At 46.6% G+C, this 24,797-nt stretch overlaps 2 protein-coding genes across 2 annotated transcripts in view; both read right to left on the reverse strand.

Annotated features, from left to right (window-relative positions):
- Positions 1-7,569: 7,569 nt before the first annotated feature.
- On the reverse strand, positions 7,570-11,033 carry LOC110358099 (T-cell activation Rho GTPase-activating protein-like). The gene is made up of 10 exons (XM_065049829.1): positions 10,941-11,033; positions 10,789-10,842; positions 10,645-10,714; positions 10,201-10,373; positions 9,905-10,066; positions 9,617-9,726; positions 9,038-9,233; positions 8,764-8,892; positions 8,429-8,484; positions 7,570-7,726 (listed from the first exon to the last, which is right to left on the reverse strand). The coding sequence occupies exons 1-10, from the start codon at positions 11,031-11,033 to the stop codon at positions 7,570-7,572; spliced, it is 1,200 nt and encodes a 399-aa protein (XP_064905901.1).
- Positions 11,034-17,323: 6,290 nt separating this feature from the next.
- The window catches only part of TRPC6 (transient receptor potential cation channel subfamily C member 6), a 99,976-nt gene continuing 92,502 nt past the window's right edge, over positions 17,324-24,797 (reverse strand). Inside the window, exons 10-12 of the mRNA XM_065044461.1 lie at positions 24,211-24,294; positions 21,864-21,939; positions 17,324-20,381 (exon numbers count right to left, since the gene is read on the reverse strand). Coding sequence (XP_064900533.1) covers positions 20,230-20,381; positions 21,864-21,939; positions 24,211-24,294 — 312 coding nt within the window. The 3' untranslated portion in view covers positions 17,324-20,229. The remainder of the gene's footprint in view (positions 20,382-21,863; positions 21,940-24,210; positions 24,295-24,797) is intronic.

Here is a 24,797-nt window from a genome sequence, read left to right on the forward strand (position 1 = left end):
ATACATATATTTGAAGTAATTTCAAGCAAGCCTGACAACAGGACCATCTGTTAGAAACAGTTCTTATTATTTTAAATTATGTGTGACTGTATTCTCCCCGATCAAGCTTCTGAGCAAACTCATGAAGACCATAACATGCCATCACCCTACTGATGGGGCAGGGAGGTGGGAATACTTCACTGGGATCACCAACACACATCCTATCCCCACCACAATCTCCTTCACATTAATTTTTGGCTGGTGACTTGAAATAAACACCTCTTGGTGCTTGCTTAATGCAACAATTGAATAATTTGAGGTTGAGTGATCAGCTACTAGATCAACTGCAACTGCTAGATTTTGTAGTATAAAGCCAAGTTTAATAGGGATTCATTTGTAACAGACACAAATAATTTACCTAAAATCTGAATCTTACTGAAGTAGATTGTTTGAAGACGCTGAAACTATCTGCAGAGAAGAGCACTCAGCACATTTTTATGTCCAACTACCAGCACTTCTTGTTAGCTCACTACTTCCACACAGACCTCACTGGTGCCCCAATAAGGGATTGCCATTTTCTCAAGATATTGAACTACAAATAGATTGGGCCAAGGCTGTGTCTTCACTCTAAACCAAGATTTATCTTTGAAGCACCATTCAGGCAATAAAACTCTGTGTTGAGTGAATGTCCTAAAGCACAAGATGCTGGTGACCAGCACTTGCTTTCACACAGACATTCACAACTAGAGTTTTGGGCCAACAGATGGGACTTACCTGACCAATGCAGAGAAAAAAGTATTTTGAAAGCGTGCTTTGCTGGCATATTTTAGACATCTAAAAATGTGCCCTAGGATTTTCTGTGTGTTTTCAGAGACTGGAAGAGGAGCCTAGATGGCTTGCTGAGTTATCTATGTTGTGAATATCTAAACCAGAAGAGACAAAATCACCAGACATGGAATATTCATAGGTGGTTACAGGTAAACTTCAGACAGTAGAAGAACCATAGGCTCTTCAAGAGTGATTTTCTATTTATTTCCTCCCACTCTGATATAACAAGTCTTTCTTGGTCCAACCAAGGCTTAGCTTTAACAGTCTTGACGGTACTACAGTCAATGGCCTCCTGTAGCATCAGAGAGAAGTCTCTGCTGAAGGGATGTGGCTGTACGAGGCAGTTTCCTGAAATAAAGTGCAAAGCAAAGTTTAAGGTCCACTCTGGAGGGAAGAAACCCACAGTATTCTTAAATGGTGCTGATGAATTCAAGCACAAGGGCATTTCTAGAGGAAACATTTTCTTCTGAAATACAGAACCACCATCTCAGGAGAGATCATGTGTTCTCTAGCACAGCCAGCCAAAGTAGTCTTGAATCTTGCACTACCAACATGTTTTAATAGAAACCTGATATTGTACCTTGTTTTCTGTTCACCAAAAAGATTTGTTCATGATGTATGTTTTTTAAAACCATTTACTGTGTTAGTGATTGTTCTCAGTTCAAAATGTTAAGAGCCAGCTTTAGAGCCCCAGTTTACCAAGAGGAGATGGGGACTGAGGAACTGGGCTACAAATAAGACAGGCTCCGTGAGTGTCTTAACTGGAATTTTTAGAAACTGCAGTTCTCATTAACAATCCCATAGCAATGCCTTTTGCTGTGAAGACATTAATCTCATGAAATCCCGTGTTCTTTCTCTATTGAAGTGGATTATACCATTGGATTTCTGGTATGGTTAATGAAATTATTTTCTGGAATCAAGGAAATACTCCCTTTGAGAAAGAATTGAAGTTTTCTCTCGAGCATGTTTATGTTAGTTAGTGACATTCTTACCTGGAGTAAACGAAGAAGATGAGAAACAGAGAGTTGAACTGGCTTAACAAAAGGTCGTGGGAAAACACATTTATTTGTAGAAATCTTTTCAGTAGCTGACAGTGAGTAGTTTTTGCCTACAAGCAAAAGATTTTTGGATGGATTGTCATTTTATTTATACCCTTTTTGACAGACTGTGCAAACTTACCAGAATATATGCCTTGTTGTTTATAAAGCACAACAAAATATCCAAGTGATATAAAAGTGTTTATAGATAAAAGTGCATTAAAATAATGCTATTAATACTAATAATTATTAATCTGGTGAACTGTACTTTGCATACTGTATGATCTGATCTTTTTCAACTACTGTAATTTGAGGTCCATCAATTAAATAAGCAAAGAGTAAACATCAAGGAGCTGAATAACAAAATATTGAAAAGGTTAGAATAAAACCAGATGCTACTAAAATACAGTTGTTGGACACAGAAGGCACTGAAGGATTATATTTTGTGATCCCTTCTGCACTGTCACATTAAGGATGATGACAAGAACAGAAAGAGGAACAGGAGACTTGGGGTTTGCAGCAACAGAAACAAGAGAACAAATGAAATATTTTGAGTTACTCCTGGTCATATGGACCAGGGAAGAGCAGTTTGTCATATGGTATTCCCTGGCCTTCTAAGCACATGGAGTTTAAGGTACACTCCACAGCCTCATCTCACTTCTCTTTTGATAGGAGCTCCTGAAGAACAAGTATACTTTCAAACAGAAACTTTTAAATTTACTAGTTCTATTTTCCACAGGCCAAATAAAAATTTAAGCAGGAACATAAGCACTTAGAAATAAGAAATACTATTCACACCAGGGATTTTCTGATGAATTAAAAAAAGCATTAAATATTTACATGAAAAATTAGCAATTTTCAATATAAGGACAATTTCTACTGTTCTGCAAATGAGTACAGTTGCACATTATGTGGTCTATAATGTATTAATTATAATGTTCAGCTACAAATTGCAAGCTTGAGGGAAATCTCCGAGAGGCAAATCCAAGATTTCATTGGATCAAACTGCATTTTGGAACTCTGCAGTCAGGAGAACATGTTCTTAGTAAATTACATGATACAGCTGCTGTAGCTGAAGTATTGCCAAGATCAAACTGGATATTGTAAACTTTAAAGAATTAATATTGAAATTACATGCTCACCACAATGTACTAAAACATGGGATATGGATTTATCTTTATGATAAAGCTCCTGGTTCATCATCAAGAATTTAGTTGCCATATGCACAGTAAGTTAAAGTTTTTCCCATGTCTGGGGTAGATGTGGTTAATGGTTAATGGGCATTTTCATTTATGCCTACCCACAGGTATGCTAATGAAGAAGGAAAAGATGTAATATTTCCACAGAGTAAAGAAGAACCATACAGAATCATAGAATCACAGAATGGTTGGGGTGGGAAGGGACCTCTGGAGGTCATCCAGTCCAACCCACCTGCTAAAGCAGGTTCACCAGAGCAGATTTCACAGGAATGTGTCCGGGCAGGTTTGAATGTCTCCAGAGAAGGAGACTCCACAGCCTCTCTGGGCAGCCTGTTCCAGTGCTCTGGCACCCTCAAAGTACAGAAGTTTCTCCTCATATTCAGATGGAGCCTCCTGTGCTTCAGACAGTGCCCATTGCCCCTCATCCTATCATTGGGCACCACTGAAAAGAGTCTGGTCCATCCTCTAGACATCCACCCTTGAGGTGTTTATAAACATTGATGATATCCCCTCTCGGCTTCTCTTCTCCAAGCTGAATAGACCCAGCTCTCTCAGTCTTTCCTCATAAGAAAGGTGCTGTAGGCCCCTAACTGTCTTCATAACCCGCTGTTGGACTCCCTCCAGTAATTCCTTGTCCTTTTTAAACTGGGGGACCCTGACCTGGACACGCTTATCCAGCTGCAACTTCACCAGGGCAGGGTGGAGGGGAAGAATAAGCTCCCTCAGCCTCCTGGACACACTTTTCCTAACGAACCCCAGGATACTAATGGGCCTGAATGGCAGCACAGCCTTCTGGTGTATCAACCCTTCCACACCATCTAGTATCATCAGGAAACTTGCTGTTGTCCACCAGAACTCCCACATCTTTCTCTGCAGTGCTGCTTCCCAGAAGGTCAACCCCTGACCTGTACTGGTGCCTGGGGTTATTCCTGCCCAGGTGCAGGACCCTACACTTGCCCTTGTTGAATTTCATTAGGCTCTTCTCTGCCCAGCCTTCCAGCCTGTCCAGGTCTCACTGAATGCCAGCACAGCCTTACAGTGTATCAACCCTTCCTCCCAGTTTGCTGTGATCACTAGACTTGCTCAGGATACACTCAGTCTCTTCTTCCAGATCACTGATGAACACAATGAACAAGACTGAACCTCTAGTACTGGCTCCCGGAGAACCCCACTAGCTACAGGCCTCCAGCCAGACTGCACCATTGATCACAACACTCTGAGCTCTGCCATCTAGTGAGTTCTCGATCCATCTCACCGCGCACTGATCCAGCCCACACTCCTGAGTTTACCTACAAATATGTTGTGAGGAGAAATGTCAAAAGCCTTGATGAAGTCAAGATCAACAACATCCACTACACTGTCCTTGTCCCAGAGGCACCCCAAAAGTAAAATTTAGATGGAAAGCAAGTTCCAAACCAGACTTTATTCTAAGTGGAAAAGTGTAGCCAATAAACCAACTAGAAACAGGGTTTATACATATATTTATTGCTCTGACAACATACAAGTTTGGGTATCATCTTAATAGATTATTGGGGTACAACAATATAAGGATAATGAGGATCCACTCACAAGAAAAAAAACTAGTGGTCTCTCACTCATGGGTGCCCAGAAGAAATAAACACTTCCCTGGGTTGGGCGAGGGCTCACACTTGCCTGGGTTAGGCAAGGACTCATTCAGGGATATATCCAGTAGAGAGAAAAAAACACTATCTACAGAAGGAACTGAGGCAGTCCTAATCCAAGGAAGTCTCCTTAGATGGCATCCGAGTCTAAGGAGAGGGCTCCATTCACAGACCCTCTGCTCTGAGAAGACCACTCCAAGGGGATCTTCAGCAGGGACCTGGTTTTCTAGCCTGGTCAGATCTGGCTATGGGCATTGTCATATGGTCCAGAAGCTTCTCAACTTCTCTGAGCACCTCCCTTGTTGATGATCCTGTCTAAGCCATCCTGCCCCACAGCTGGGGGGAGGTGAAATCACCCTGCCCAGGGTTGGGGAGGACATGACTGTCAGCAGCATCCTACGTGTGTACAGGGACAAAGGCACAATGGGGCACAAAATATGCCAAAAACCTATCAGCTGCCCCATTGAAGGCTCCAGATATCAGGAGGACGTACAACTGACACATCCCTCATCTACCAAGCCAGTCATACCACCACAGAAAGCTATCGGTTTGGTCAAATATGATTTCTCCTTGGTGCATCCATGCTGACTGCTCCTGATCACCTTCTTTTCCTGCACATGCTTGGAGACGATGTCCAGAATGAGTTGTTCAATCACCTTTCCAAGGCTGGAGGTGAGGCTGACTGGCCCGTAGTTCCCTGGGTCTTTCTTGTTGCCCTGAGAATTCCTAAGGGACAGTCTTAACAGTAAAGACAGAAGCAAAGGCGGTATTCAGTAACTCCCCACATGACAGAAACATCCTTCTTCCATCTGAGTTTTGAAAGAAACTCCTTACTCATACATTTTGGACTCCTAATGTGCAAGAGAAACTATAGATAGTATTTCCATTGTGAGGGGACAGCCAGAAACCAGAGTAGAATCAGAAACCAGAAACCTGTAGAATCTCACATCATTCCCAAATGATGCCCAGGGGTAGGCTACTGCATCAAGCCCTTGATATCCACATACTGTCTGATTCACCATATTTCTGGATTTTTTGTGGGGTAATGGTGATCACAGAATCACAGCATGGTTACGCTTGGAAAGGACCTTTGGAGATCATCTAGTCCATCCCACCTGCTACAGCAGCTTCACCTAGAGCAGATCACACAGGAATGTGCATCAAGCCCTTGAGATCCACTCACTGTAATGACTATGTTGACACTGAGTCCAAACATAGACACCAAAGACAGAGTGATCCAAATCCCACACGAGTTTTAGTTCCCCTTCCGCCAAGGAGGTCTGTGTGCTGTATCCCCATAGCTGAGCCCCAGTGGGAGCATTCTCCACACAGGTTTTTGTAGTTAGGGCAGTTCAGAGCAAATATTGGGGTGACATTTGAAGGATCAAGAAATAGAAAGGGAAGGCAAAGGACTCATCCAAATACTGAGAATGGACAGTTATACATTTGACACTTTATTTCTGTAAACAAATAGTAAGAAATTTTAGAAGGACATGCATATGAAGGAACGCTCAAAAGTGCAACCAGTCCATACAATGTATCCCAGCAAAGGCAAGGGGAGGAGGCGCGGATCGGTCATTCAGTCCAATTACAAACAAATCACTCTGTCAGTACTCCGATCTGAGACGGCATTCTTTGCAGATGGCTGGGTTGCCTGCAGTCATGTCCTAGCGACATTTAAATCATCTTTTTTCTCTAAAGTGTCCCAATATACACTGGGACATCCGTGGTATGTACAACTTTGTATTACAGTGTTTCAGCAGAGGCTCTAAGTCTGCATAAAGCCCTAGCAAATATACAACTGTGTGTACAATTGCACCATTGACTCCCAGTAGTAACTTTGGACAAAACACTCATCTGCAGTTCTCAGTTAACCACAGAGACAGGTAAATGGTAAGAAAAACCACACTAAGGTCTAGAGATCTGGCTTTCTTCCTTTTGAGTGCACAGGGATTTCTTGTTTATTTCTTGTTTGTTTTCAAAAGGTATTTTGGGGTTATTTTTTCTTTTTTTTTTTTTTTTTTTTTTTTTTTCCCAAATCCCCTTGGTTTTGCCACAGTGCAGAGCTCGCAGCAGTTAGGAGTGTAATTACTTAGGGCAGTGATTGCTGAGAGTATCAAGTGAGGCTTTGCCCATGAAGAATAGATGACACTGCATCTGAAAGACTTCAAATGCCAGCTGGGTGAGCTGCACCGGAATTTCCATGCTTTGCTGATTCCTGCAACATCATTGCAAGACCTGCAGATCAGCCCTGCCATTCTTGCCCCTGTTGTGGCTGGCACTTGTATTTTTTCTTCTGAAAGAAGCTCGACCCCATTAGACATCACACAGGGCTCAAGGATCAAAACAACAGAGACTATTCAAGTATTTGCAGATTTTGGAAAAGCTGCTTTCAATACCCTGGTGGTGACTGACAGAAAGGAGGGTGTTTGCTTCAGTCCAGAGCGGGCTGATCTGCCGAAGAAGCAAGAAAGGGATATTTTATGTAGCTGATTCACCCTGTGGAAACTGCAAGCCAGTCATGTGTGAGCAACAATGCTAAGAAAGGGCATTCTGCTGTGTGCTGCAGACAAGAACTTGCACTGGCCACAGAGCAGCAATGGGTGCTCCCTTCTTGGATGGAACAAGTTGGTTCAGCATCGGTCTGCCAAGAATGAGGAGTTGGAGATAAAACACGGAGGTTTTATGTGATGGAACACACTGTCCAGCACATCCCTCGTGTCCCTCGCAGATGATATGCACCACCATGCTAACATGCTCCGTGTAACCCAAAGTTCACATGCCAGTTCTGCCCTTGGGGACAGGTGACAGCTGGTGAGTGTTTGCTCATGGAGCTGATGGGTGAGCCAGCAGGGCCTCCTGCGAGGGCTGGGATGGGTCTGGGGGCCATGGGGGCTGCTCTGGTTAGCGGTGCACAGGTGGAATGTGCCGGCTAGAGCAGGAGGGCACGGTGTCTCTGTCCTCGCCTCCGCCGAGGTGGTGCTGGCGCTGGATCATGGCCCTCGAAGCCCAGGTGTCAGAGCTCATCCAGGAAATCCAAGCAGCCGAAATAGATCTCCACCTACAAGGACAGTGAGAGAAAGTGCTGATCAAACCACGGAGGCAGGAACAGTTGTGACTTTATCCCCCATGCTTTGGGAAGTCCAATGAAAAAGGGGTCAGTGACTTGGGTGTTGTTTTGACCCCTTCTCAGCACATGCGATACCCTCAGGACACAGCAAGTTGTCAGAGATGTGCAGCGCCCCTTGGCCAGGCAGTGGGGCTCGGCAGGGAGCCCCTGGGGAGCTGGGATGTACTTACCAAAAACCAAGTAGCAGCATCCCTCGCTGTCCCTTGCTAGAAACCCAGGTGTAAAGGAAATCACGCTGCTTTTTTATTGTCTGGTTTTCACTTCCTTCCATTATTTCAGGGGAAAACCGAGCTTTCTAAGAAGTATTTCAGTGTCTACAGCTACTTGCAACAACTCCCTGCTTTGTCTTTGGCAGAGGTTTGAAAGATGGTCAGCAGAGTCTGCTACACACCTGGGCTCCTCGTTCTTCTTGCCTGCTTGGATTTCCTTAGATGCCCAGCCTCAGAGCTCTGTTGCCAGCTTGCTTCTCTTGCGCTCTGGTTGCCCATCACGCTGCTCTTCACACGCTGCTTTTCTCTTTCGGCCTTCTTGTGAAGAGCCTGGCAACCTTTCCATCCAATAGTATTGTTAGACGGGTAAAGCCATTAGCAACGTGAATCCATTCTGCCCTTCATCAAATCTAGCTCACGTTACCTGCTCTCCCCAGAGGAGCTCATCAGGTGTTCGCTTTCCAGAGTGACTGGAGGCTCCTGCAATGGAAATGTGGAAGTGAAGAGGTGGCAGGGAACCACCTGCCCAATATTCACCTCAGCTCTGAAAGGCACAGCCCTTGGAAGGGTTTGCTCAGCTCAGCGGTGCCAGTTCTGGTGGGATCACCACACAAAGTGCAATGACCAACCTGCATCAGCCTTATTCTGCACTTCTGCAGAGCTGCAGGCTGGTGGATGACCTTGTTTGTCCCTGTGGCAGCAGTCCCACCTTCTGAGGGGGGAGGCTTTTCTGTCACACTGTTTGTGGCCCTGGCATACCTCTGGGGATTCTGCTTCTGCCTCCACTGCTGGCAACTCCTCTGCTGAAGCACGGGCAAGCCCATCCTCCTCCTCCTCCTCAAACAGTTCCTCCTGGTGTTCAATGAGGAACTGCACCAGCTGCGTCACCTGCACGCAGCAGCAAACCATTGGTTTCCAGCCCGGTGGCTGAAAATGGGTCAGACAGCCCTTCCCACTCCTGACCCTCACTTCACTGCAAAGCTGCAGCTCCGGGGGCCCGGCAGGCTGCAACCGGCCTTCAAACACAGCGTACCTTCCCTGTCACCTGCACCAGGACGTCCAGGGGCAGCGAGTCCTCCTCGGGTGGGCTGAGGAGGTTCGGCCCCACGCAGATGGCCAGGTTGGCAGTGGTCATCCTGCTGGTGCAGGTGTTGCTGCTGATGGTGTGCAGCAGGGTGAGCAGCTGCTTGAGGAGGAGGAGGTTGGCTGTGGGGAGCTTGCTGGCCACCCTGCAGGAACAGGAACACAACATTAATAAAGGAAACGCTGTCAACATAGGTCTCCCAGGCTGATCCCAGCCTAGCCCGCCTGAGGGAAGGCTCCCCAGCCATGCCTGGTCCACAGCAGAGGGACTGTCTTGTCTGAGATATGGCCACCTCTCTCCCTGCCTGCCCTTCTCACCACAGTCCCTTCATGGAGCAACCCCCAATGTCTGCAAGCATTGCCCCAAGGAGAGAAATGCTCCTCTGTGCCACTTTCCCCCAAAACCTGACCCCACAGCCTCAAGAGGTGTCTGGCAGAAACACGGCTCTTTCAGGCAGCCTGTGGCTTTGCAGGCAAGTTTGGGGCTCTGGCAGTGCCTGTGCAGCGACAGGCTGCTGGCCACACTTACTCCTTCAGCCCCGCCAGCCTCTCCTGCCTGCTGGTCTTCTGCAGGGCGCTCATCCAGTCCTCATAGAGCTCGTTCTGGAGGAGCTTGGAGGGGATCTTGCGCAGGAACTCCTGCAATGGCAAGGGCTGCGGGTCAGGCTGTGCCCACTGCCGCCGGCAGCACAGGCAGCATCCCCAGCCCAGCGCTTGGGCTGAGCAGCAGCTCCTGGGTTTGGGCTCCTGCTGTGGCAGGTGCCCGTCAGCACGGCCAGAGCCGGGAGCTGCCGGGCTCCATGTCAGCAGGGTTCACCTTCAGGATGGCGGCCAGGAGGTGCACCGGCTGGCTTTCCAGCTGGACCGGGGCGCCGCTGTCCAGGGCCTCCCGCAGCTCCCGGGAGGCGCGCTCGCCGGCCGCCAGCCGGAAGATCCCCTCCGTGGACGGGCCGTGCTCCTGCAGGAGAGCCAGCAGGTCCTGCGGGACAGAGGAGGACATTGCTGGGCTGGAGCCAGCTTTGTCCCCTAGATCCATCTGCGTTCTCTCTGGTCGGGACAGTGCACTTCCAGAGGAGCCAGCGGGATGAGGAGCCCCTGGCCAGGCTTGCTTACCTGGATGGGCTGAGGCAGTGTGCCGTCCTGGCTGCAGAGAGCTGCCAGGGGCCGGCCAAACAGAAGCCCCCTGTGGCCAAAGCCTGATGGCTCGGCAGCCTCTGCAGCAGATGGGGTCCCTCGCTGCCCAAAGGGCCAGGGCAGCCACCTCCTCCACCCGGGCGTCCCACCTGCTGCCGAGGAGAAGAGAGCAAAGAGCCATTGAGGAGATGTGAGAGGCGAGCTCTCCTTGACCATCTCAGTGCTGTCACCCCACCACCACACGAAGGGGAAAAGCATCACTTGGGAGAAAAACAACTCAGGGACTTAGGTCTCCCCTGCCACTGAGCAATGGGGACAGACATGCCGTGCAGGTAAGGCAGCAGCAGTCCCAGTGCAGCACCGGTGCCTGTTTGACAGACGAGGACAGAAGGGCCGTCCTGCCCCCATCTTCCCCAGACTCACCAGCCAAGTGGCCAACTCCACCTTCGCTGCCAGATGGGACAACAGGTGGTGGCCGCTCCTCTGCACCAGCCTGCAAGAAATGCTCTGTGTTCACCAAACCGCTGTTCTCACCACCAACGAGACTGCACCCCCAGCGATCCTCACCTTTGCCTGGCTCTCCACCAGCCTGTCCAGGCTGCTGGCGTGCAGTGTCATGGCCTGGGCAAGGGGAAAAGAGCAGAAGGTGAGAAGCGATGCACCTGGTGCTGGGCTGGAGCAGCCTCTGGGGACAGAGCAGAGCCAGGAGGGACACTCACAGCGTTGCGGCCCCTCAGCTCCTTCAGCAGCTGCTTGAAGGAGGGCATTTGGGTAACCCGGGCTCCCTCCACTCCTTCTGGTGGTCTGTGCATGGGGAAGAGGAAAAAGAAGAGCTCCGTGACACCCAACCCACCTTTTCCCTCCCTACCAGCACTTGGAGCACTTCCACGCTGCCCCAGAGCAGCCGGGTACCACCCGGCAGTGGAGCGGAGAGCAGTGGCGGTGCTGAAGACGGGGCTGGGCAGGTGCTGGCTGGGCACAGCTGGGCTTACCCAAGGAGCGCGCTGACCCACAGCTCCTTCACTGCCCGGCAGCTGCAGAAAGAGAGGAGAAACAGCCTGAGTGCCGCTGCTCCCCAGCCTGTGGGCAGAGGCAGGTGCCGGCACAGCCCTGCCCCGTGGGGGTGGCCACAGAATCAGGATGAAGCCCCATGGGGCAGGACAGGGGAGCTGCCCAGGCCTGCCGTGGGACGTGGCACCGAGACTCACCGGAAAGTGATGACACAAAAGCCGCAGGGCCAGACGAGGACAAGCGAGGTGGTGTGCTTGCCATCCTCCTCCTCTGCGCCATCGCCGGCTGCCCCCGTCCCACTGCTGAGCACCCTCAGCTGGCCCAGGGACAGGCAGAGCTGCGGGCGCGGGGCGCTGCCACGTCTGCAGAGAGGAGCGGCAGGGAGTGACCGGAGGTGGCCGAGCCCCTTGGCTCCCCTCTGGCATCTCCCTGCCATGGGCACAGCCACGGGTGGGAGCATCCAGCACCAGGGTGCTGGGGGCTTGGGGCTGCTCCTGGGGTGTCCCTGCCCTGGTGCCAGGGCCAGGGCTTGGGAGGAAAGGCAGTTGGGCTCTGCCAGTCTTACTGGGGTTTGGCGATGACCAAGGTGTCGCTGAAGAGGAGGAGGTCCCTCTTCCTCGTCACACGGCCCTGGGTCACCCGCACGCGCTGCCGGAGCAGTGGCTCGCGAGATGCCGGGACGGGCACGCACTGCTGCACGGGCTCAGGTTCGACCCTGCAGAGCAAACGGTGTTGGGCATGAGAAAAGCGGCTGCTGCAGGGTCTGGTTGTGCCAGGGTACCCCTGAGCTCTGGGGGGAACCTACCTGGAGCCACGGCAGCAGTTCACCTGGCCCATCCCGACGAGAACAGTAGAAAATGTCCGTGGGACACACTGGTGGGGCTCAAGACACCTCCCAGGAGGCTGGAGACAAGCTCCCAGAGCGCGTCCCAGTGCCAGTAGTGCTGCTGGACGAGAGCTGCGCTCTCGCCCCTGCCGCTCCGTGTTGGCACAGAACCGTTGCCGGGCCAGCGCCGGGTCAACACAGCGTCGCATTCTAACCGCCCTGGTGGGGGAGGGGCACTGGGGGCTCTCCCCACTTTGCCCACGTCTCTCTCGTCCTGGGGAGCCCAGAGCTGGGCACAGCACTGCAGGCCTGGCCTCAGCAGCGCTGAGCAGGGGGAAGGGTCACCTCCCTCCAGCTGCTGCCAACGCTTTGCCCCATGCAGCCCAGGGCACCACTCACCTCCGCCTTGGGGCATCTTGCTGCCTCCTGCTCAAATGGATGTCCACCAGGACCCCAGGACCTTTTGTGCCACAGTGCTTGCCAGCAGTTTTTGACCAAGAGTTCAAGCACATTATTAAGAGCACTTTCCTAAAGCCTCTTAAACACTGATAGGCATGAGGCATCAACCAGCTCTTTAAGCCTGTTCCAATGTTTGACTGCTCTCTCAGTAAAGAAATGTTTCCTAATATCAACTTTGGAGCATTCCTGATCCCTTTATGATGTCTCTTGTCCCTTGAGAGAGTCAACAGCAGCTCCCAGCTTAGTATCATCAGACAACTTGCTAATGGTGCATTCAACTCCTGCACCCAGATTCTTGATAAAAATATTGAGCCAAACTGGCCCTAGAATTGAGCCATGAGGAACACCACTGCTGACTGGCCAGTACCTGGTGATCTCAGTTTGACAACTTGTCCAGCAGTCTACTGTGAGAGACAGTATCAAAAGCCATACTGAAATGCAGAACAACCACATCCCATCATGCTTTCCCATCATCCACTAGGCAGGAGACCTTATCAGTGAAGGATATCAGGACAGGAGGTCCTTACTCTTCTATGCTGGCCTCCTACTCCCTTTACTTGATTTCTTGCTCACAGGGATGCATTGGTCTTGAGCCTGGAGGAAGTGCTGTCTGAATATTAACCAGCTCTCTTGGACCCTGCTGCCTTCTAGAGCCCTATCCCGTGGGATTCTTCCAAGCAGGACCTTGAAGAGGCCAAAATTCCCCCTGCTGAACTCCCAGGTTTCAGTCCTACTTATTACCTTGCTTCCTTCATGCAGGATCCTGAATCCACCACCTCACAGCTGCTGCAGCTGAGGCTGCCTCCAACCTTCACATCTCCAACCACTTCTTAGTTTGTTAGGACAAGGTCCAGCAGCACACCTCTCCTCGTCAGCTCCTCCACCACCTGTGTCAAGGAGTTGTCATCAATGATCTGTAGAAATCTCCTGGACTGCGCGTGCTCAGCTGTGTTGCCCATCCAGCAGATGTCAGGGTCAGTGAAGTCTGCCGTGAGAACCAGGGCATGTGATTGTGAGGCTGCTTCCAGCTGTCTGTAGAAAGCCTCATCAGCTTCCTCACCTGCCTCTAACTTCCTCACCTGCTTTTCCAGGCACACAGAGCTACACCAGCCTCAACTGGAGAACCACAGTCATTCTCATTACCGCTGACATACACAGCAGATATTTAAAGCAGGAGAAATCTCTTGGGTAACTGTGTTCAAGCTGAAACAGGAGCTTTAATGAAATCTGAAATGTTCCCTTTGCCTACATCATCAAACTTAATCATGCACTTAGTGGAAAATGTGAGCTGGATCCCTCTGTACACTGGAGAGTGCAGACTACTTTCTGGAGCTCTCCAATCACTTTGTCCATCCTGGAAAAAGCATCTGCCATTCAGTAAACCAAGTACGAACTAGTTGTCCACTGTTCAGAAGACAATTAAAGCACACAAATCAGGGATAAGATTTCAAGTTTTCACCATCAGTCAAAGAGAAGACAGAAGCAGAAATCCTCCAGTCCTCCTGCTTTCCACCTCAACACCCCTTCCTCCTGGCTGCTGTAGGATGCAGAAGCAGAAGACAGAGAAGACAGAAGCAGAAATCCTCCAGTCCGACTCCTCTGCACCTCAACACCCCTTCCTCCTGGCTGCTGTAGGATGCTCCAGAGAGGGGACACCCTCTCTAAGTGCACAGGAGAGAGACGGCCCCAGGGCTGGGCCAGGGATGTGCAGTAAGAACCTCACCTGTGTCTGAGAGCTCATCTCATGCACTGCAGATGCTGAGTGAGGAAAGGGAAAGCTGGTTTCAGATATCAGCTCCATGATCTTTATGCTTTCCTCACTCCTCTGCAGCATTAGGAGACTTTGCACATTTTTAGCCACTTGCTTGCCACTTCTAGGCTTGTAGTGTGGCTTTATTTTAACGCACAGATGTTGGATGCAGTCCCTTGAGGTGTCACAGTGGTTCGCTGTTGTTCATGTTTTCTCCCAGAGGAGTTACTATGTTCCACCCCAGCTGTGGTGCCACCTAGAAAGCCTCCAGCCTTTCCCTCCACTGATAGTGTTTAATACTTTTCTCCAGAGCACAGTGTCATCTGCCATTCTCTCAATAAACAATATTTGTCTTTCTGACAGCAGAGGCTGCTCTGATCTTTGCCCTGTCCTCTTGGAGCCTCGCCTCCTCTGAAATGTAGCAGCTTGGTGTTAATGGTATCTAACTTCCCCCATTCCATTTCCTTTCTCAGGTTCTGGCAAAGTGAAATTCAGTCAGAAAATACTTATACCTAATCACCATGTTGCAAATACTTTCTTCAATGAAGCAAACTCCAGTATGAATAATGTGTAATAGATTTCTTTGGGATATTTACAAGAATCTCTCCTATTCTTTCTCATTTTTCTTTATTTCTTCCAGTGTCACCACACTCAACTCTCCCTATTTGTCTGCTCTCTTCTCTACTGTCTGATTCACCATACTTCTGCATTTTTTGTGGGGTAATAGTGATCACAGAATCACAGAGTGGTTACAGTTGGAAAGGACCTCTGGAGATCATCTAGTCCAACCCACCTGCTACAGCAGGATCACCAGAGCGGATCGCACAGGAACGCACCCAGGTTGGTTTTGAACGTGTCCAGGGGAGACTCCACAGCCTCTCTGGGCAGCCTGTTCCAGTGCTCGGGCACCCTCAAAGTAGTTTCTGCTCACACTCAGATGGATCCTCCCTATGCCCTGGTTTGTGCCTGTTGCTCCTCAGCCTCTCATTAGGCACCAAAGAAGAAAGTCTGGTCTCATCCTCCTGATACCCACCCTTCAGATATTTATAAGTGTAAATAAGATCCCCTCTCAGCTTCTCCACGCTGAACAGACCCAGCTCTCTCAGTCTCTCCTCGTAAGAAAGATGCTCGAGGCCCCTAATCATCTTTGTAGCTCTCTGCAGGACTCCCTCCAGTAATTCCTTGTCCTTCTTAAACTGAGGAGCCCAGAACTGAACACACTATTCCAGATGTGGTCTCACCAGGGCAGAGTAGAGGGGCAGGATTATCTCCCTCAACATGCTGGTCACTTTTCTTAATGTATTCCAGGTTCCATTGGCCCTCTTGGCCACTGGGGCACATTGCTGAATAATGGCCGTGCTGTGGTCAAAAAGAACTACCAGGTCCTTCTCCACAACACTGCTTTCCAGGAGGTCATCCCTTGACCTGTACAGGTTCCCGATGTTATTTCTTCCCAGGTCCAGGACTCTACACTTGCCCTTGTTGAATTTCATCAGGTTCTTCTCTGCCCAGTCCTCCAGCCTGTCCAGGTCTCACTGAATGACAGCACAGTCATCTGGTGTGTCAGCCCTTCCTCCCAGTTTGGTATCATCAGCAAACTTGCTGAGGGTGCACTCAGTCTCTTTATCCAGGTCACTGAGGAACAGGTTGAACAGGACTGGACCTAACACTGGACCCTGTGGAGCTCCCACTAACTACAGGCCTCCAAATGGACTTTGCACCCTCTGAGCTCTGCCATCCAGCCAGTCCATGATCCATCTCAGTGATGGATCATTCATCATCTCTGGTGGATGGGCTGGATTCTTCTGGAGACTGGTCAGATCCTGCCCCTCTCAATGACTGGCCTCATTGGTTCAAATGCTTCCAAGCAGACGAGAATTTATGATGGCTTATGGCACTGCAGCTCTCATTTCTGCAAGGTGGGACTCTTCACACTTCATTATAAACATTGGTAACAGCTACAGTGGCTGCTTCAAAGTAATTGAAGAGAAATGGTTACTTCTACTACACAACTCACCTGGGACACTTGTCAACCTTAAGACAGGTCTTTGTTTATACCCACTGAATATAAAGAAAGTTTAGATGAGCTCAGATGCAGACATCTTCATGGCCTGCATCTAAAACCAGATGAACTTGTAGATTTTACTTCTAAACACAACAGGATTCATTGGCTTGGCTTGGCAATGCTCTCAAGTAAGGTACAGGACAGCAGGTTTTAAGCTGGAATATCCAAATCTGTATTTGAAACCCTGTAGCTCTCACTTGGACCTGTTACAGTAAATCTTGAATACCTGAAGCTTGCATTGCAGTATTACTCTCCAATATCTGCAGTCTTCCATGATGCATAAAGCTTCTTCCCAATAGCTAAGCATGATTCAGTTTCATCAAGAACAGTGAGAGAAACCTTTGGGCAAAGCTTTGCTGATTTGGGGATTTTCTTGCTGCATTTTCTTCTGTTCCAAATTTTTTAAGTCCTTCTATATTTTTTTAGTGTAATATGTTTGTATTAACAGAAAGGGAAATGCCTAAGAGATGAAAGATTATACTCATCATGTCTCATAACTCAAGCTTAAGAAATATTCAGGGAAAAAAAAATTAAAAGCCAATATTTCTTCATAGTAGGTCTGGTTTAGATGTCAAAACTGCTGCTGTGGCAACTGTGAATTGCTGAGCTCCAAAAATCAATAAGTTTTAAAGAAATAACTAAGCAAGACTATCTTGTTTTTCTAATAATTCACAAAAAAATCTGGAGATGCTTCCTTAAAGTTATGTCAGTCTTTTCTTATCAGAAACCAGAAGGAGAGCTATGTAGGATACAAGTTATCTGTTGCCTACTACAGATATTCTGAAACATCTAGTATCAGTCACAGTCACAGCAGACAAAATACTTGTCCTTGAGTCTAATCAAGTATGAAAAGACTTTTACTCCCTCTGTGAAACTTTGTTTTTGTACTAGTCTTACTAGCAAATTAAAGTATTTTACCGTTATTTGTCTTGCTGCTGTCTTCCAAATTAGAGCAGCCAAATGTTTCCAGTGAAGAACCAACATGCTCATACAATGTATCACAAAGGTATTTTGAGTCTGGTGCATTTAATTTTTTTAATCAGAATAATATATTTGGTTTTGTGCTCATTTTAAATACTACATTGCTTGTCACACTACATTTAGCAATAGACCTTTTCAAATATATTTAACAAATTGTTCCATGAGTAATAACTACATATAAAATATCTTCATTGAATTAAAAAAATCCATATGTATTTTCTTCATGAAATACAATATATACATTATGATCTTATAGTTTTAAGATAAGTCAAAATTTGGGCTTAAACAAATTCACAGTGTCCATTTTACCTCTGTAATAAAAATCCTCACTTTAAAAGTGCCTGGATCTTAAACTGTGTTTATGTATTTCCTCACATTTGGTTTATGGAGATTGAAGCTTTTACCATCATCTAGCACTAGACCGCAGATTGAAATTGTCCATTACAATGACCAGAAATAAAGACTTTTGATTACTGAAAGTGAACTTTGACTGCCCTTATTACCTCAAGTTCCGACCAACAGAAGATCTGATTTGAGCAGTATGGCCTCTAACGTGGTCACCCAACGGAGCTGCAGTAAGTGCTCACCGCTTCAGAAAACCAGGCACAAAATACTCAAGCGGGAACTCAAAATCGGTGGGCGGCCAGTCCTGGCCAGGGGAGATGGGCAGAAACCATCCAGGAGCTGAAAGGCAGTGAAGTTAGTGTCAGGCTGCCTTCCAGCCCGAGGCCACCACAGGTGCCTTTGTTTTCCACGCAACGGCTGCCACAGAAACCCGAGTGTTTCTGCAAAGAGCAGCCAGCTGGGTCACCTCAGGGCCCGCAGCACGCCCTGTTGATCTCCGCAGGAAACACTGCAGGTTGTGAGGTAATGCTTACTCACGATCAAAGGTGAGTTATGGAATCAGCTAATTGTTTTTTCAGGCCAGCACACTGTGGTTTTAACATACACTGCTCTATTACCTTTCAAAATTTCACTTCTCCTCCCTCAGAGGAAGAAGCTTTAAAATTTCTAAACCCTGAGTTCATTATACCCGAGGCCCACAGGACAGAGATTGTCCCACACGCTCCATGTTTGGCTGGATTAATGGGCCAAGCAGGAGGCTGAGCGGTTCCCCCAAATCACAACAAACACCCCGAGGCAGGCCGACCTCCAGAGCTTCCACTGCTCTCCAGGCAGGACACAGCCCCTCGCCTCCACCTGTCTTCATGTGATTTCAAAACCTGCTCTAATACTATTTAATTTTTCCCTGAAAATATACAGTGACTTCACCTACACTTTTTTAAACAGGACTATCAGTAAATTCAGCTAGAAACGAGTCTAAACCAAATAAGAATAAACCTTCAGTCTAAAAGGGAGAGGCAGAAACATTCTGATACATTCCACAATAAATTAGTTTCACAAAGGTAATTTAAAATTAATTACTGACCATCCATTTTCAGCCTTGTTTCCTAAACATACAAGGCTTCTACAGGTGCATTATACATCTTGATGTTCCTGTCAGAATTTTTTTACAGCCCTTTCACTAATTTCAACCAAGCTTGATAAAGAGCAGAGATCGCCAATGTCATACATGCTTCTACTCATCCCAGAATTGGTGACTGTCACAAGAAAGAAACCCAAATTACTGTATTAACAGAGGGAAAAATTAAATGGAATTTAGCCTGAAACCAGCTGACTGTCCTTCATAGACACATTAGCTGGCCAGTCACACAAGTATCAGAGAGACATTGCATGGGCCACCTCTTCTCCAGTTAAACAGGAGACATAGAACAAGCATTGCAGTGAGCAACGGGGAAGTGTTGGAGGCTTCTGCTGATGACATGGAGGAATACAGCACAGGAGCTGAGCTTTCTCCGGTGGAAAAAAAGGAGAAGGGATGCAAATCCAAAGAAGATGAAATGTCATGACCTTTTGGAACAACATGTTTTTGTTTGCTATGAATAGATCAGAACAAAATTCAATGATTTAAACAAGTTTAACTGTGGAGAAACATGGTCGCCGATGCATGAAATTCCCAGAATTCAATAGTGTTGCACCTAACATTTTAGTTTCTTCCATCTTAAATAAACATGTTACCAGCTTTACATTCAGATCCCTACCCTGCAGTTTGCTACTTTTAGTTCAAGACATAGAAGCTGGAGAGCTTGGGAATGCTGCAACAGATTAGAACTTCAGGCATTAATTATTTTGGATTAAAGACGTTTTCTTCAGGCCTCACCAATAGCTTTGCAATAAACTTGGTGAAAAATATTTCTTTCTTAATGCACTAACTCCCGCTGGAGCCGAGGTATCTTTCAGGATAGTTCAGTAGTGACAGAGATAAGTTGGGAAAAGTATAACACAGTGCTTTGAGTAATCTGATATCTACATCTTGAAGGAAATGTTCAAATAAATTACTTTAATATCCTGCACATTTTTAAGAAAGGCAGCTACCTTTTTTTTTTTTTTTTTTTTTTTTTTTGCCAGTTGGGAATGCTTGAAAAATTAAATAGCTTTTGATATAAATATGTAAAAGCCTGGAATTTTCCTCTTTTGCTTCACTAAAATATATGTAAGAATGTCTACAAAAGGAAATTTGCAAAAACAACCAGTTAATGTAGGAAAAGTTTAGATTTATGCTTTTAATCTTTCATGACTGGGCTTATCAAGATTCCATTGGAATTTTAAAGGAGATAAATTAAATATTAAAATAGTCTCAAATTAACTCTTCTTCAGCAGGTAAAGACAAATGTCTTTACTCAAGTGGTATCTCCTCCCGACTGCAGACTGAGAGGATTTGCTGCTGTGTTTTTCAATAAAGAACTGGAATAATCTAATATCTGAATCTGTTGTAGAAATGTTAGACTTGAGAAAAACAGAAATATGGCTTTAAGTGAATCGTTAATGTTCTGTTGCATTTCTTAAATATTCAGGTTATCTCTTGCTTTCTTCTTCCTTAGAGTTAATTGACAGTTTTTCCCCAAGTTTCCGTATAAGTTCTGCCAGATCTTCAGAATTTTGAGATTTTTCCTCAAGGAGTTCATACCGGAGACTTGAGATGTCTTGTTTAATTTCCTTCAGTTCACCTGTAACAGATATTGGAAGATCACACTATTAAGAAACAAAGGGAAAAAAACCCCAGCATATCAAATATCTCACAGTTATCACCTGTTCTCTCTGTATTTCTTTGTTGAAACAGAAAATGTGCATGAGAAAAAAGTATGAGAGATCGTATAAGTTCACAAAACTCAAATGATCTGTTAGATGGAAGCCGCTGTTCTGCTGCAAGACAGGTCATACAATCCTAGTATCATTTAGGTTGGAAAAAACCTTTAAGATCATCAAGTCCAACCATTAATCTAGCACTGCCAAGTCCACCACTAAACCAAGTCCCTAAGCATCACATCTGCATGTCTTCTAAACACCTCCAGGAATGGTGATTCCACCACTTCTGTAGGCAGCCTGTTCCAGTGCTTCACAACCCTTTCTGTGAAGAAATTTTTTCCTAATATCCAATCTGAACCTTCCTTGGTGCAACTGAATCCATTTCCTCTCATTCTATCACTTGCTACTTGGGAGAAGAGACCAACCCCCTCCATGCTACAACCTCCTTTCAGGCAGTTGTAGACAGCGATCAGGTCTCCCCTCAGCCTCCTTTTCTCCAGGCTGAACAGCCCCAGTTCCCTCAGCTGCTCCTCATCACACTTGTGCTCCAGGCTCCTCATCAAGTTTGTTGCCCTTCTCTGAACTGTCTCTAGCACCTCAATGTTTTTCCTGTAGTGAGGGGCCCAAAACTGAACACAGGATTCAAGGTGGGGCCTCACTAGTGCTGAGTACAGTGCGATTATCAGTTCCCTGGTCCTGCTGGCCACACTATTCCTGATACAAGCCAGGATGCTGTTGGCCTTTTTGGCCACCTGGGCGCATTGCTGCGTCATGTTCAGCTGGCTGTCGACCAACACCCCCAGATTCTTTTCTGCAGATAATGCAAATCAGGGGGTCCTGAGTCCTCCTGGCCAGCAGCAAAGCCTCTCACTGTCCAAAAGAGAGCAGTCCTTTTCCTGCTACACTTAGTGTCTTTCCAGTATCAGAGGGGTGCAAACAGGTGAGAACATTTATGTGAAGTACATTCACTAGCTGTTTCCAGCTAATAAATCACACATCAAAAAAAAAAAGCTGAAGCATGTGTATCTCCATATATGAATCTCCAATAAGAACACATACCCACACATGGGAGAATTCATTTGGGAGTGCCCCATACCAGCTGCTGCCATTAAATGTAGCCTCACCATGGGAAATGCATGAGCATTACTAGAAATATAGCAACACTTTCCACAAGAAGTCATAAGATCAGTGATAGTTTCTGATGGCACAGCAGAGACAGAACGTCATATCCATTCCTTAACTTCAATTTCATGTTAATTTTACATCTTGCACTTGTAAACATGCCAAGTGGATTAAGTATTTTGGAAACTTTTTTTTTTTTCAAGTGGCATATGTAACCACTTTAATTAGTTTGTTTTGATTCTCTGATTAGAGATAAACATACAATTCATCAACATACTCACCTTCATTGACTTCATCACTTTCCTTATCTATCTGAGCTTTCAGTACATATCTTTTAATGAGACGCTTCATTATTTTCTGCAGAGAAAAAAGAAAAAAATGTTTCCTTAGTTGGACTTTCTAGTACTGCTGTGACAGTTCAAAATATGAGCTCTGTTACCTTCTGTTGCATTCAGACTTTTCAGTGTAGGGCTTGCCCGGTTAAATGAATATAATGCAAAAATCTCTGCTTTCATCTACAGTAGATACCTAAACTTAATGATTTTGCACATACACGTACATGAAAGTTAGAAAAATAAAAACACCTTATGAATGTTATAATTCACAAAGCTTAACCTACTACTGGAGTCTATGAAAATGACTAATACAGTTGCTGCTTTGATCTCCATGTTGGCGAAACCCCCTAGCCTTTATTGCTACCAGATATAATGACCCTGACTAGTGGTTTTAATTGCTAAACCCTTTTGCCATCAGTTAATCTATTTTTATATTATATTTGATTAGTTATCTTCTCCCAATGTCAGACTTAGAGAAAATGGGACCCATAATTCGGAGCCATTTAAGCATCTCAGCTAGGACTCATGTAATCAAATGCAGATATTTTCTTATGTATATATGCCTATCTGTGGTAGTTACCTTTAATTCCCTTTATGGATAGTAAAAGCAAAGCTGAGAGCACAGTTCATCTCAAACAGTTCAAAATGATCAAATAAATCACACCATTAGAATGACTGCCCTATCTGCCAATAACAAGAGGAACCTAGGCCAGTAAATTTAGATGTAAATTTTACCTTTCCAGTAAAAATGAATTCTGCTCCTGATTCTCCCATTAGTTCAAATTACTTGAATTAGAACAAGATATCTAATTACCTTTGAGGACCTATTTTCCTATCTTGCAGTTTAATATTTTCATATGATGTAACCCATGACAACACAATAACGCTTCTCTTTCACTACAAGGTAGAAAAAAGGTTTATGTGTCTGCTTTTGTCTCCACAGTAACAGATCTGACTAGAGGTGGTTGTGAAACATCCCAGATTAGTGGTTCCAGACCATTGTTACAGCTTGCGAGATCAGCAGCTGTACTGTTTATTCTAATAATCCAAGAATGTTTCAAATACAAAGCCACACATCCTCATGTTCAAGGGATAAATTTGTAATCTTAATATCTATCACTGAGCCATAATGAAATTGTCTGTGGAAAAGGGAGGCTTTGGAGTAGATTTGTGCAGACACTGTATAAGAGTGAAGCAGAGCTAGCCTGTCTTATGGTTAAAAAGGCTTATTTGTTTTGTTTCTGCTTTTGCACTCAGATGATCTTGTTTTATTGTCCAGGTAGCTCTTGCTTGTTCCTTTCTACCTGCTCTGTAGTATTACAGGGAGGAAAGGAGGACCCTCTGGACCAGAATAGCTGAGCTCTGTGTGGACTGTGCTGGGTCTCTATACTTAACTGCACAAAGATGCACTGCAGTTGTTTAGAGGCAAAGAATAAACAGACTGTATTGATAGCATAAAGGCTGAAAGATATTTGCAGTCTTTGGGATATTAAAATATAGAGGCATGGCACAATAAGCTGAGCTGCTTCAGCAGAAGGAATGGGAGAGGAGAGGGAGAGGAGAGGGAGAGGAGAGGGAGAGGAGGGGAGAGGAGAGGGAGAGGAGGGGAGGGGAGGGGAGGGGAGGGGAGGGGAGGGGAGGGGAGGGGAGGGGAGGGGAGGGGAGGGGAGGGGAGGGGAGGGGAGGGGAGGGGAGGGGAGGGGAGGGGAGGGGAGGGGAGGGGAGGGGAGGGGAGGGGAGAGGAGGGGAGGGGAGGGGAGGGGAGAGGAGAGGAGAGGAGAGGAGAGGAGAGGAGAGGAGAGGAGAGGAGAGGAGAGGAGAGGAGAGGAGAGGAGAGGAGAGGAGAGGAGAGGAGAGGAGAGGAGAGGAGAGGAGAGGAGAGGAGAGGAGAGGAGAGGAGAGGAGAGGAGAGGAGAGGAGAGGAGAGGAGAGGAGAGGAGAGGAGAGGAGAGGAGAGGAGAGGAGAGGAGAGGAGAGGAGAGGAGAGGAGAGGAGAGGAGAGGAGAGGAGAGGAGAGGAGAGGAGAGGAGAGGAGAGGAGAGGAGAGGAGAGGAGAGGAGAGGAGAGGAGAGGAGAGGAGAGGAGAGGAGAGGAGAGGAGAGGAGAGGAGAGGAGAGGACAAAACACCCTTTGATTGTACTGCAAATATCTAAATCACTGCATTTGTTTCTGATACATACAAGGTCTGTGGATTTATTCTTGATTCATATTGTTTAATATAAATTCAAAACTGTCCTTATGCTGTCGGTCTGCCAGTTCTATTAATTCAGTTTGAAAATAAACTGGTTTTTACCTGGTATTGCCTTGGAGGATTGTTTAAACTGTTTAAGTGAATTTCATTTGAACTTCTTATACTTGATTGCTTCCTTTGTCCAAGCTGGAATGGAAATGTTATTTATAGTACAAATTAAACAGAAGAACAATATGGTTTAATTAGCTCATGCATATATCATATGATGAACATTAACTGTTAAGCTCAATTTGGAGAGTATTAAGTTACGGTGGTAAAGTCCTCGTACCTGTGCAGAATTTCATCACAAGAGATGGAGCAAACTCTTTCGGATTGTGATGCTGGAAAGCAAGAACTGGGAGGTTTTCTCCCTTTACTCTGCATCTCACTTGCTCCTCACAGGCCCAGGGGACCAGAGCAGAGCAGCCACATCCCTGCAGACCTTCCCTTGCTCCTCGGGTGCCCGGGAGGGGGTTCCACCTCAGGAGAAGGCAGCTTGGTAGGCAATGGAGGAGGGAGAGTCAGGGCAGGGTGTGGGAGAAGCCAAGGAAGGAGAGGTGACTCCATTGCCCCTTTCTTTCATAGCATTTGTCTGTAATTAATGTGACCTTCACTACCACAAAATAGATGAGGAGTTTGCTCCTCCCCTC

This window comes from Columba livia, chromosome 1, assembly GCF_036013475.1.
Source record: "Columba livia isolate bColLiv1 breed racing homer chromosome 1, bColLiv1.pat.W.v2, whole genome shotgun sequence".
Taxonomy (NCBI): Eukaryota; Metazoa; Chordata; class Aves; order Columbiformes; family Columbidae; genus Columba; species Columba livia.

Excerpts from the sequence above, each read along its gene's own strand:
- LOC110358099 (XM_065049829.1), bottom strand. The coding sequence starts at position 11,033 with ATGCACAGACCACCAGAAGGAGTGGAGGGAGCCCGGGTTACCCAAATG. Across the intron at positions 10,715-10,788 it reads TGGTGGAGAGCCAGGCAAAG|GCTGGTGCAGAGGAGCGGCC; the intron begins GTGAGGATCGCT and ends CATTTCTTGCAG. Across the intron at positions 9,234-9,616 it reads AGGCTGGCGGGGCTGAAGGA|GGTGGCCAGCAAGCTCCCCA; the intron begins GTAAGTGTGGCC and ends CTGTTCCTGCAG.